Raw genomic sequence first — 13,597 nt, 5'->3', positions numbered from 1 at the left:
AGGGAAAGCTATCTGGTGCAGCTAATTCAGTCAACATTCCTCTCCTAGCCACATTAAGCCAATGCATCTAGGCTGAAGATTAGGGGGAAAGGAGACAATTACATTGTGTGTCACTGCCAAAGATGCAAAGACTCTAAATCTCCTTGAAGCTCAAAACAAATTAGCAGCTTTGCCCGCATCAAGCTGTCTGTCCAAATGGAGGTTTCTTTTCACAACAGCATTACTAACTGTGCTTCTCAAAGGTAACGCTTTGGGAATACAAAAACATTTTCTTTAAGTTATTTTCTGTCACTTGCTTGTCTAGACCAACAGTATCATTTGTAATACAATCACCACCTACTGCCGTGAAGCAAAACCAACTACAGATTTACTCCTGCCCCTCAAGAGTCTCTCTTCCCCTTCATTTATACTAATTCCATGTGGTACTTCTGTGGACAGAATCAAAGTAAAAAGAAATGGCATCAGCCTATCCATTTCATATTTCATATGAAAATGCATCATTACTAAATCTGGACCTCTGTGCTGCCTTTAATCTTTATCTGAGGGAGAAACAGACTGTCAGTTCTTCCAGAAGAACTTTCAGTGAGCACCATCAAATAAAATACTAAAATGTTATACAACTTCACCTCCACTGTCAGCTGGAAGTTGTTTGCAGGGGAGGTGCAGTTATTCAAAATCCATCTCAAGTTAGCTGGCACCTACAGCTTCCCTGCTCAGCAAGTGGCAGTACCTTGGCACAACAGTGCAGTAGCTGAGGCCCACAGAAGTTTAGGTACTGGAATTTTTATTCCAGTAGGAATAACGAGCAAGGAACAGTCTGTCCAGCTTTTGGGATACCTACATACATTTCCTCCCTACCCCCCTTCCCCCGGCCAAAAAAAAAAATCACAACAAAAAAACCCACCAAAAAACAAAACAAAACCAAAAACAACAACCAAAATAAAAATCAAACCACCACCACCACCAGAAATAAATAAATAAATAAATAAATAAATAAATAAATAAATAAATAAATAAATAATATATATATATATATATGTATGTATGTATGTATGTAACTCCAGCAACACTTCCACCACTAACACTGCCGTGGCCTTTTGCCTTTTCTCCCACCCTTGAAGTATGTTTGGACATTTTCCCAGACAAATCTGCTTTTAACCGACCTTGACTATACAATTTAATGAAAAATAAACTTCTACGTAATTATGTTTCAGAACCCAGATCTTTCACTCTCAGTTTAAGTAATCTGCACTCTGAAAGAAATGAGGCCCGGGGGGTTGCAAAAAATTTATGAGGTTGAAAAATCTCTGATATTAGATACTGTCAATGGACAAAATTATTTTTCCATTGAAGAGTCACATGTGCTTAAAAATGTTGAATTTTAAATTTTTATAAGAATATCAAGGAAATTTTTTCTTTCACACAATAACAGAAAAATGAAAGACTTTTTCAAATGTGCAACTATGTGGGGATGCCATTCTCTCCAGCATTCAGCAAAAAATAATCTGATCTTCATTAAAGGAATGAACATTAGTAGCATCTATTGGCATTCTGTCTGGTTATATCAATTCTAAAGGTGTCTGGCTGGAGATTCTGGAAGCCAGGAGCTGGTTTTTCAGTTGTTTTTTTTTTTTTTCCTTAACATTTTTTAATTGCTCAGTCTTGTAACCAGTGATTCTTCCTAGTCTGAAGTTATATGAATTCTATCAGTGATTCTTCTGGATTAAACTGGCCTGGATGCAGACAAACTTGAACTGCCTTCACTGTCAAAGGGAAGAGTGACGTTTCAACAAAATCCCTTAATATTAATTTATTGCAAAACTTTCTCCACAGAACCTCCAGTCTTAACTTTTAGGACTTTTAGAAAATTGTAGAGAAGAACCTAGAAAGTAAGCTTCTTTTTAAAATCTGTAACACTCTATAGGTCATACTCTGCTTAAAGCTGACATCAGTTTCTCTCTTCCCTAAGGAAACCAGCTCTTGTAGTGAAACCTGAGACTCTTCTTACTGTTTCTAAATCCCAGCTAGAGCGGGTCACATAGCCTCAGGGCTTCAAAGATCCACAAAAGCCAGCTCAAAATGAATGCTAGGTTAAGAAGTACAGGTTCAGTCACTGCAGGGGAAAGTAAACAGGCAGTAAAACATAATTACTTGCTTCAACCGACTTAAATGAAGAAGTTTTAAGTGATGGGAAAAAAAAAACAACCCACCTCTAGATTAATAGAAAATTGATTTGGAACTACCCCCGCTTGAAACTGATTTTCCACAACACTTATCCTCAGTGTTAGGGACTGGTGACAGAATTGCTATCTCCTGACAACTAATGTCAGTCCCATTTTATCAATGGAGATTGTTATACTGTTAGCTAAATTACTACAGAAATAGCAAATAGGCTGATCTTCCTCTAACACTCAAACAGAAACAACAACAAAACTCAAACAAAACAAAATCACTTAAAATCACGAAGTACTGACCCAAGTGAAGGCCTAGTAAACATCCCAAATAAACTCAACTGACATCTTAAAACTGAGGGAAAAGAAAAAAGCAGAGGAAAAGAAGGTGCTTAAGGCTTTTCTTAAATATTCTTCTTTATTCTGATTAAATCTTTAACAAGGATGGTAAAAAAAAAAAAATCTGTCCTTAAAAATTAATTCTACAGTCTTTTATTTCCATAGCTATATCCCCTTTAGGTTCTATTAAGATTTAAATTTACAGCTAGTATACAGTGCTAATTTTGATGGATGTGTAAGTGTTTTGCTTTAGTTGATACTCCTTAAAAAAAACACCAAAAAAACCATTAACCCTGAAAACCCAAATTAAGGAAAATGCTTTAATTCTGGTCTTTTGTTTTTCATCCCAGACGTTTCTCGGGGATCTTATTACCCTAAATTTCATAGCACTTGGGGATATAATATTGATGATCTTCAATTGTACTTTCCATTGCAACACCAGCTTTTGTAAAGGCAGACCTACTTTTTCAGACTAAATCAAGAAAGCTATTTTCCTTGAGCTTTTCATTTTTATATATACTCTTTTTTCTTCTCCCTCACCCTCTACATTTTCAGCCTCTGTGTTTCCTGTCTCCCTCTTCTAGAACAAAAATAAAAGCAGTAATATTTTATTAACCCTGAAGTTCAAAGGGCTCTTCACTGTTCAAAATTTTTGAGTTTTTCCTTCTGCTTTTTGGATTGCTACTTACCACCAAAAATTCCATATTAGTAGCTAGTTAGTACTACATCAGTAGCAACTAAAAAGAATTACAAATATTGTCAGGATACCAACACGTAAGTGTCTAATTTTTCTTTTAAAAATGAAAAACTGCTTGTTAAGCCAGCCACTGACCTGATACTGGAAAATTAGTCCCGATGCCAAAACCAGCTTTTAATGACGTAGCCTCAAACAATGGAGAAAAAGGATTATTTCTTAAATTGATATGAATCTGTATTAGTATAAACATCCACTCTTGTCAACAGAGAGAACCTCTCATTCACCACTGCACAAGATTGGCCCCGATTAGGAGTGTAGCAAAACTTGAATACAACAGCTTGTCTAACTATTTAAGCTACACACAAAATTAATACTGACTGAGAGAACATCTTTAAATAAGTGGGTTAATCCCTAAAGATGTCATTACAGTTGTGCTTTCATTCTCTACTCCAATGGTATTTATTTAGTAAGGAAACATTTGGATGCACACACACTTCATTAGCAGTCATCTCTCCCCCTCCTATCTAGAAATCCAAACATCACATGTTCCAAGTATTTCATACTGGAACAGTCTCACTTCTAAGCAATCTGCTGCTACTGAGATTTTGCTTTTGAGCAATAAATGCTCAAAACTGTTGCTTTTCTTGAAGCAGCTCCTTCAGTGTTCACAACCTCACTGCTTGAGTAGGCTCAGTTTCACATTCAAATAGCTCCAAGCAAATGTTTCCAATCTCAATTATCCTCCTTCCTTTTTCTAGGCACCCTCCCTGCCCCCATATGCTTGTTTGCAAAAGGGATAATTTTCTATGTATGCACAAGCAGCGCAGGGAGTCTTCCTCTGTAGGAGTCTGGCAATATGCAGAGTTTTATGTAAGCACTGTCTGGAATTTGTTTTTTCATTCTCTGCTCTGGGTTATATGAAGAGAATTACACCCAGATTCTCACTCAGTTGGAACATGGGGCGTTTGCCAGGTCCCTTTAGATAAGCTGCCTGTTAGTACCCAGGGTAAATAAGACACTTCTGATGTTTTTGGTCAGTTATTGGGACTGCATTGTGGCTACACTTTACATAGCATTAAATCAGTATATTAAGAGTGGACCAACAAGAGAAGCACTAGTAGACAGCACGAAATCACACATTCCTCCATGCAGCAGAGGAGTACAGCCTCTCTAAACAAATCTGTAGGACTAGCACTGGCTAGACTCCGTTGGGTGTTTATGTTCAAGGAGGAATGCTAACATTGAAATACCAAATTTAACATTTAACAGCACAAATTTCCTAAGTGCTTTTCTTCCAGTGTTGGTCTGCAGTCTTCAAAAATCCAAAGCAATGGTATTGGGAAGAAATGGAAAGGGTGATGAGCTAGTTTAACTTCTCTGCTGTACTTAGAAAGCCTGGAAATTAAAGGTTCTGCTTTCACCTAATTTTTTTTTTCTTTTTACAGCTCTTCACTAATCTGTAATGCTTTACATCACCTAATCAAACAGCTTCAATCTTAAATTTATGTTTATTTGAATGACTAGTAGAAATTTTTGGGAAAAGGAGCTCTTTGAAACAGAATCAAAATTAAAACTCAAGAAAGTAAAAAATATCTTCCGTCTCCCTTCCTCTGCCAGCAGGGACCATCCATAACCTATTTTGAATTTCTGCTTCACTGATGTTTATACTGACGTGATTTATGTACTGTTTGCTGAGAACAAAGAGCCTGCAAAGGTTTGGTTATTTTGACCCAGCTGATTCAGGGCAACTCACTGAAGCCACATCACAACCATGTGCACCTGGTTCATAAAGTCAGTCCCAATTGGTTTAAAACCAATTGAGGGGATTCTGTGGGTATTCTAAAATTACTATTTGCTTTGTTTATTTTAGATGAAAATGGCATAAAGCAGGCTACAAGTAGTAGGCACTCCTTGGCTCAAACACTGGCCAGCACTCCATATTTCAAGGAAATACACAAAAAAGAGTGTAGAAGCCAGTTGGAGGGCAATGCCAGAATTTATGTCCCTAAACAAATGCATGTTCTAATCAGGTCAGACAAACAGCTGAGATAATCAAAATGGCCCCTTCAGACACGACCAATCTTGGTTTAACTACAGCTAAACACTTCCTGTACTCTGAATCCTACAACTCTCAGAACTTGTTTCAGACAGTCTGTGTACATCCCAGATTACTTCTGTAAAGTAGGTAGAGCTCCTACAAACCACAAACATTTTTATGAAAGACTGGCTTTCCATTGTAAGATGCAGAGCATATCTCTTCTGGTACAAGTTTCTATGTAACACATAATGCGTGTCAGACTCCAAGTGCCTGAGATAATACAATGAGACAGCTGGACGTCTATAAAAAAATCACATATTGAAGGCTTCCTTAAATCCACCTATTCACTGAGTCTGGCATCACATACAGTAGAAAGAGCAAAAATTAAACATAGTATGTAAAAATATAAATACATGTAAAGGCTTGTTCTTGACAGATGGCATTTTGATAGTGGCTGATGTTCATACTGGGTCAGCAGACGACCCATGCAGCAGGAGAAAACAACTGAATTTTAGGTGTTCTGTTAATGTGGCTAGCCAAAAACACTACTTATCTCCACAGACCACTTCTCTGTAAAATGGTCATAACAAAACCTGATTTTTGAGCAGTAGTTATCCTTATGCTTCTGTCATATAAATAGACAATTCTGAATTAAATATGGTGGTTAACAATATCTAACCCCTGTACCCAGCAAGTCAATGGTCTACATCACACAGAAATGTAAATGCACCCAGTATAAAAGCAAACCTGTTCTTTACAACTGTATCACTTGGTTAAATTAAGCATATTGTCTCTCTCAATAAACCCTCTTGAGTTCAAGACAAAAGTGTGATTTAGCATGTTTCTCTAAATTTCAGTGATTTGTTGTAATGTTCTTTGATAAAAATCTCTACTTTCTACATTTGTTTCTTTACATATTTGACATGGCTTTCACCATTACAAGTTTCACTGTTTGATCATGCCTCTGTATTTGTGAAAGTGAGTTGTTAAACCACAAAAATTGTTAACAGCAACAAGAGACAGCCACATTACTCATTCTTCTAATTCTATTTCTGTAGACACATACACACCCTTACTTACACGCACATGTACAAACACGTATCTAAACAAAGACATTCAAAACAGACTGTTGTTTTATAGTATCTTTGCAAAACTAAGACCACATAGTAAGGCAGAGAGGAATCCACAACAGCTCTGTGCAACAGATAACATTTTCAAAACAAACCATGCATATTAGTTGCACAAGTGGCAGGCTGGAAAACTGTATACACAACAAATACCAGCATGCTTCTTTATCATCTAAGACTTCTTTCTACTAAATTTCTCTAAAAATTCTGCAAAATAGTGTCAGAACTGATACTATGACAAATTTGGAATACCCTAGGAATAATCCCATCAGGCTTCTGAGATCCAGCAGATTCTTGTTTCTTCCAATTGAAAACGAGTCTCAGGTAATAAAGACCAACAAGCTAACACTGATTAAAAAACACGACTCATTTCCCCATTATTTGTTACTGTACAACAGCAGGTTGCACCTGTTCTGCACAAAGAGGAAGCATGTCACCTCATGTAGACAGCTTGTTCTGCACACAAAGGCAGCAAGGGCTGTCTCCTACGCAGTTTTCAGAACTACGGGTTCCCACCTAAAAGCAGACTCTACTACTAGATGCAGAACGAAAACCAGGATGTGACCCAGGGCAACTGCGTATGAGAAGCTGAAAAAATCCGGGAGCTCTAAGCAATTTAGAAAGTTGGTTGGTGGTTTCCTTTTTTTTCTGGGTCATTTTTATTTCCTCCAGGCAGTAAGAAGCAATTATTGCTCACATAGAAATGTTCCCAAAAGATAATCACACAATTTAGCAAGTACCTGATTCAAGATAAACTTTTTTCTCAGTATAGCAATAGAGACTTTTAGCAGCTGTTTCCAAGAACATCAGAATAACCAACCAAACCAAAACACACGCTCCAGTTAACACTACCAAGCTGCTCTCTGTGAAGGATTTTACTGCAGATAGCTTCTGGTGTCAAATATCCACATCAGCTGCCAGTTTCAGGTTGACTTGCCCACATAATAATTTCTCTTTCCTCTCCCACCGGATAGCCCCAGACAGTCCCTTCAGTGTTCAGTTTCACAGCCATTACCACCACTTGGGACATACTACCGAGTTATATCCAAACAAGGCTGTTATGCAGATGACAATGCCTATGGCATACATACTAGCAATTAAACACTACACAGCTTAGTGGAGCAACTTGAGAAATGCCCATGTGAAAACTATGTGATAACTCAGTCAATTTAAGAGTAACCACCTATGGTTAGTTTCCACCCCCTGTAATTAAATATCACAGGCTTCAGATGCCAGCTGCCCTCTACAACTCTAAAGATTAAAACACCCTTGGAAAAAAGGTCTGTCTGATTTATTAAATCAAGTCAACTAAATAAAGTGGTGTGGAAGCAATGAAAAGAGCTATAACAATGTCCTTTTTGATCTTTCAGAATTTTGTCTGAAATCCAGTGTTGCTTTCTTCCCTTGCCCCCGTTGAAGTGATTATCTTAAAAATATGACTCATAAGCCTGAACATCAACCTTTTTCTGACCTCAAAGAACAAATGCAACAGAATGTGACAATTCGCTCAACATACATAAAAGAAAACTGGTTATTTCAGATAGCTTCATAACAGGAATTCTCAGTATATACCGTCTCTTTTATGAAGTATGTTTTACGTTTATGCTAATAATGAGTTCTGCATAAACTATTTGATTTTATCTTTCTCCACTCAGGCTACTATTCTCATTGTAATAACTGCGATTCACCGCATCCTTTCTGTATTTGCATTCCCACAACTAGTTGCTGCAGCACACAAAGGCTGCTCAGCAGTACATTTGGTTCCTATGAGTATGCAGCCAGCCTACTAGCCTATTCTTACCACACCACAGCTCATTTTATAGAGTGGTTAACTATTTCAAAATAATTGAAATATCTCAAAACACAAACCAGGATTAGAAATGTTCATACCTTCCTTAGCTTCTTCAAATTGTTTTATGTTAAGAAGCTATGGGATATATGGACAGCCAGAGAAATGTCAGTTTGCATAGGTGTTTTTATTCACTTTTGTAAAGCAGTAAAGGGACTGAAAACGAAAAAAACATATGAAAATCACAAAAAAAATTGTATGTCATCATTAAAGTCCAGATGATTTTAGATGTGCCACGCTACAAAGCCAAGCTAAAGTAAGGTGGATTTACACCAGTTCAGGAAACATTGTGTTCTGCCCTAAAGTCAAAATCAGAACTTGAGAAAATTAGTATCCAATAATATTGTTTTTCTATTAAAGGTAAAAAGAAGACCCATCTATATGCTCTTTCCTAGAATCTGTCAGAAATGGCCCCATGCAAGCTTTTATATAGCTGCTTTCATGAACAGGTCATAAAGTTTGAAAACACATAAATATATATGTATATGTGTGCCCCAAACATCCAAACTTAATTAAAATGCAAAAATAATCATTAGGAACTCATTTTTCTTAATACAGTGTTGATTGTGAACTCTGGGATAAAACAGTTAAATTTGTATTATTTTCTTCAGTCAGCAGGGTCTGAAACACTCAGAGCATGGTACAAACCATACAATTTGATATCATATCAACTATCTTCAGTCTTAATCTACACTCGTTATATTTCTAGAGGATTTTAGAATCCCATTTTATCTATGTTTGAACACTCATAGCTGTAGTGTTCACAAAGAGTGTTTGTAAAGCTATGAAAACAGGCACACTCAAAACAGTTTCACTCAAACATGCCATCTCTGAATTGAGTTGTTTCAGAAAATTGTTTTAGACTAAACTAGGAAAAGGCTAAGGGAGTTCGTTTCCATTAACTAACAAGAGTTTTTAAACCATTAGAGTGCTGAGATACTGGTAAATGGAATGTCACCCAGACCAGAATGCACTTTTTAAAAAACTTCATTTCTGGTGCCAAACCTTTCGCAAGGAAGGCCTCTTAAATTCATTGGGGGTCAGAAGTTTAGTTTATTCAGCAAGAATAACACTATTAACAGCTACTGCTCTTTCATGTCAACACAGTTAACACCCACACATTCCTCTGGTTAATACAAGCCAGTCAAGAAAGATTGGAGTTGCTAAGGGCAGTCATCTCTGCAGGGATATTTTAAACCAGAATTTATACTGTGCTTCAAAAACAATCTAAAAGGATCAATCTACCTTATGAATCTGCTGTAGACATACACAGAGAGAAAGATGGATGGATGAAAGCATATAAAAGCAAGTAAATCTGACTCTCTCTATTGATTTTTGAGAGGACAGCGTAGAACACTTTGGTGAGGTCTTATATATCACTGCAAAGGATGAAATGCCATTGTGCATATGGTCTGAAGCATGTCAGGATTTATCATGAAGTGCTGCATCGCTGTATTCTGTCATTATATCATTTTGTAAATAATCTTGTTTTCACTGTTGAGGGAGGTAGATCACTAAAAATTAAATAATCCTCAAAAGAAAGATTTTCACACAGCTATAAATGAAAACATCTGCTATTATTAAATGAAAACTTGCAGAAGTTTAGTGTACACATGCAGTATTTTTAGCAGGAGAAAGCTGGTATTTTATAATGAGCTTTTGAAATCCAAAATGGAAAAATCTGCATATCACAGCATAATCCTCTTCCTACTTACTTTGCTCTAAATCATAGCAAATCAATGTTTAGTGTTCCCCAAAGCTCTCCAGCACTCCTACTAGGACAAATGTCTTCAAAGGATATTAAAGAAATCAATCTGGTTTTGATAGCACTTCTTCACCACATGGAAAGCTTTTCTTCAGGGCTGAAAGCTTTCCTCTTAAAGCATATTTCAGATAACCAAAAAGCAAAAATAATCACATCAAATTGAATTTTTGCAGGATCTCTGGGGCCTCTATTGTTATGTAATCGTGATATTTCTTATCAGCTGAAATATTCAGCCAAGTTTTCATCTAAACTATTCATATATCCACTCCCACCACATAAACACTCCCTCATGATGTGCATTTAAATATGACATTTGTGCTATTCTATTAGCAATTTCTTCATATGTTTTTCTTGATATAGCAAGAAGAAACAATTCTATTATTAGCTGGGGTTACATGGTAGGTCATTTGGAAAACACAACTGCTTTAAATAATAAAAAGACCTGCCATTTGTTTTTAAAATAAAAGCTTACTAGCTGAATTGTAAAGCTGTGACTGTCACAGCACATAATGGTGTCCCAACAGATTAGCAAGCCTTTAGCTAGCACCCAGGCAGATACAGCACATACCCCCTTGCCGACACATCTCAGAGACAAACCTAATGGAAAAAACAATTTACCTTCTTCAGTTTCATGCCACACAATTCCTTCCAAGTTCACGCTGGTCCCAGGCTCACAGGGTCCAAGGCATTCGGGTTCTGTTACTACTCCAACCTCGCAAGTATTTACACCCACTGAACGTGTCCGTACCAAAAGCTGCTCGACTGGTGCTGCAATATTGGATGAAGATGGGGAAAAGTAGGAAGGCAGAATCTGAGGTGTGATACTGCTGGAAATCGGAGGTGGAGGTGCAGGCACTGTAAACAGGGGATCAACCTGAAAATAACAGACAAACTTACTATAATGGTGCTGTGAGAATTAAAAAAATAGAAATAAAATAGAATAATATTAAATAAATGCATACATATTTTTTAAAAAAAGTAATAGAAAGTCCAGTTTGCCAAGACTGCATTTCTTTATGTAGGGATTTGGTGAATCACAGGTAATTTCAGTCTTATGAGTTCAAATCTTTTGGCATTAGCCCAAATGCCACACATGAAAAATTAAGTACAGAAATATCTATCATACATGCTAAACAAGGCAACTTGCTACATTTCTACTAGACTATTCCCTGTCTTCATAGACTCTTAGTATGAAATAATAATGAATTTTTAAACAGTTTACTTTTTTCTTGGCACTGACAGAGACTGATTTGTGGATAGAAATTGATTTTGTGAACTGGGAACTTCATTTCTATTTACAGAAAAAAAATTATGAAGACAGGTACAAAGACACAAATGCTATTCTTTCATGTGTAACATAGAGAAATTAGTAGTTGGAACAGTTCTACTATCCATATGGCAGCAAATAAAATAATAAACTTAAAATAAATTAGGATGACCCACCTAATACCTTACAGATAACATTTAGATCTTTCTACTTGGAATAACAGAGAGGACTTTTTAAAGAATCAAGCCAAACCACCTAATATCTCAGGGTTTCCAAAATGCATATTTAGAAGAATGGATCTTGCCAGACAATCATTCTGAACACAACACAATTCACAGAGACAATATTAACAAATGAACTGAAGAAGTTATCTCTCCCATATGAGAGGAGCAGATTCTCTGTATGAAGGTTTGGCTGAGGGTTTTCAATATTTCACTCTGTCTTTAAGGTCCCTTGTTCCATAAAAGACAGCTAAACAAAGATATGAGCATGCCCAGTCAACTAGCTAAACCACCTGGAACTCCTTTTCATTTAGCCCATTGGATCACAGACACCATGCAAAGAAATCAGTCTTCAACCTAATGATATTTTAAAATAGCTGTTTTTTATCTGCATTGAAATAGAGGACCAAATGTCTTCATGACTATGTTGGTTTTAATTTTAGATCTCATAGGAAGACTCACAGAAAAGACGTAATGACTCACTGTACATCATCTAGGTTTTGATCAAATGTATATTAACACAGATCAAAGTTAATTTTACCGCTTGTAAAGCTAAAAGGGTATACAAAGAAAAGGACAGATGAAAAGGTATGACACATGTATCATAGATCAGCCCACCTCATCAGATGGATGCTTTTCGTGGTGAGAACATAAAATGACAAATTAGGAAGAACTTTTAAAAATTGTAACAATTGTTACCATTGGCCTTTGTAACAATTCTGGGTTTTTTACCATTATTCAAAGACACAAACTAAGCGCCAAGGCTTTTAATCATGTGTGAAAGCCTTATGCATGCTAAATAATTCTCAATAACTTTGTACAAATGTTTTGCATGATCTTTGTATGACCAGCTAGATTCTGATCTCAATCACATTAGAATTAAGCGGGAGAGGGGAAGGACCTATAACCACAGTTTTCTCCAAAGTATTCCTCATTTAGAGGGGATTCTTTTTATTGAGAATGAAATCTTCAGGTTAGAGGTAAGTAAAAATTCAAACAAATAAAGCCAATAAACCAAACAAAAAACAGAACAAACAAACAAAACAACAAAACAAACAAACTTTAAAGAGCTAAACAAACAACCACAAAAACCCACAACACCAGAAACAAAGCAAAATGTAAATACTGAAAGCATCCCTAAGGAGTAAAAACCTACTAATGCCATCAAAATTCTACTTAAAGCAGAGTTCCTGCAGCATAGAACAATACACTCAACAATGATGTCTTTATTCTTCTCATTATACCAAGAGAGTAGCAAAGTTAAAGCACAGGCAGAAAGCTTTGCAGAGCAGACTTGAATGCACAGAGGAAAGTCAAATATCAACTGACTCCAGCAGCAGCTGTTACTTGCAGTACCTAATAGCACACATCACAGAAAACCAGAACTGTGGATGCTGTGTGTGGGGAGACACTGATCCTTCATTCTGCAGCTCCTGCTGCCTGATGCCAAGTGGAGGCACATGTTTGGATGGCATGGAGCCCTGCTCTCTGGCACTGGCTGAGTAATGGTGCTCTGTCAGTGAATCCGGGTCAGTGTGTACCCCCGCATCATTTAGGAGCTCTTAACATAGCTTACTTCAAACCAGAAGAGAACTGGGCTCAGTAACTGGCAGGTACATGGAGCCTAGCATTTAGGAAAAGCTAAACCGCATCCCATTATAAACCCAGAAAATGCTGATGAATAGCCTGTTTGATAATTTACATGGTGTTCTGTAAAGCTGTGCAAAACCTCCTACCACACACGCAACATCATTCTTCCATAAAATAGAGTTATCACAAAACCAGAGGAAGAAAATTCCTAAGTGTTTTCTGCGGTCATACTAAACTAGCCAATGTTTTCAATGAATGTGGGCTAAATCGACAGATGTGTTTTCTGTTTTGGACTATTATAAACAGTGAGGGGGAGCTAACGAAAGCATGGATCTGACAGTGTATCCTATTAAGTTCTTTGTTACAAATATTTGTGCTTAGTTCTGGTTTATTTAGACCTGCTAATAAATGTTCATGTTTTCCACTAGAAACATTCACTCAAGACAAGACCAAATAGGAGTGAATGCCTTAAATGAGACTGTTTCTCTGTGAATTAAAACACTAAACGCCTCTGGCTGAGAAATAAGTGGACA

The 13,597-nt window shown here is 36.8% G+C and overlaps 1 protein-coding gene across 1 annotated transcript in view; it reads right to left on the bottom strand.

Moving 5' to 3' along the window:
- Positions 1-13,597, bottom strand: part of ZNF608 (zinc finger protein 608) — an 84,869-nt gene that overhangs the window by 37,060 nt on the left and 34,212 nt on the right. The window contains exon 3 of the mRNA XM_050987266.1: positions 10,605-10,860. Within this exon, the coding sequence (XP_050843223.1) occupies positions 10,605-10,860 (256 nt within the window). The remainder of the gene's footprint in view (positions 1-10,604; positions 10,861-13,597) is intronic.

This window comes from Serinus canaria, chromosome Z (assembly GCF_022539315.1).
Source record: "Serinus canaria isolate serCan28SL12 chromosome Z, serCan2020, whole genome shotgun sequence".
NCBI lineage: Eukaryota > Metazoa > Chordata > Aves > Passeriformes > Fringillidae > Serinus > Serinus canaria.
Note: the sequence above shows the minus strand (reverse complement) of the source record. Positions and strands in the feature narration are given on the sequence as shown.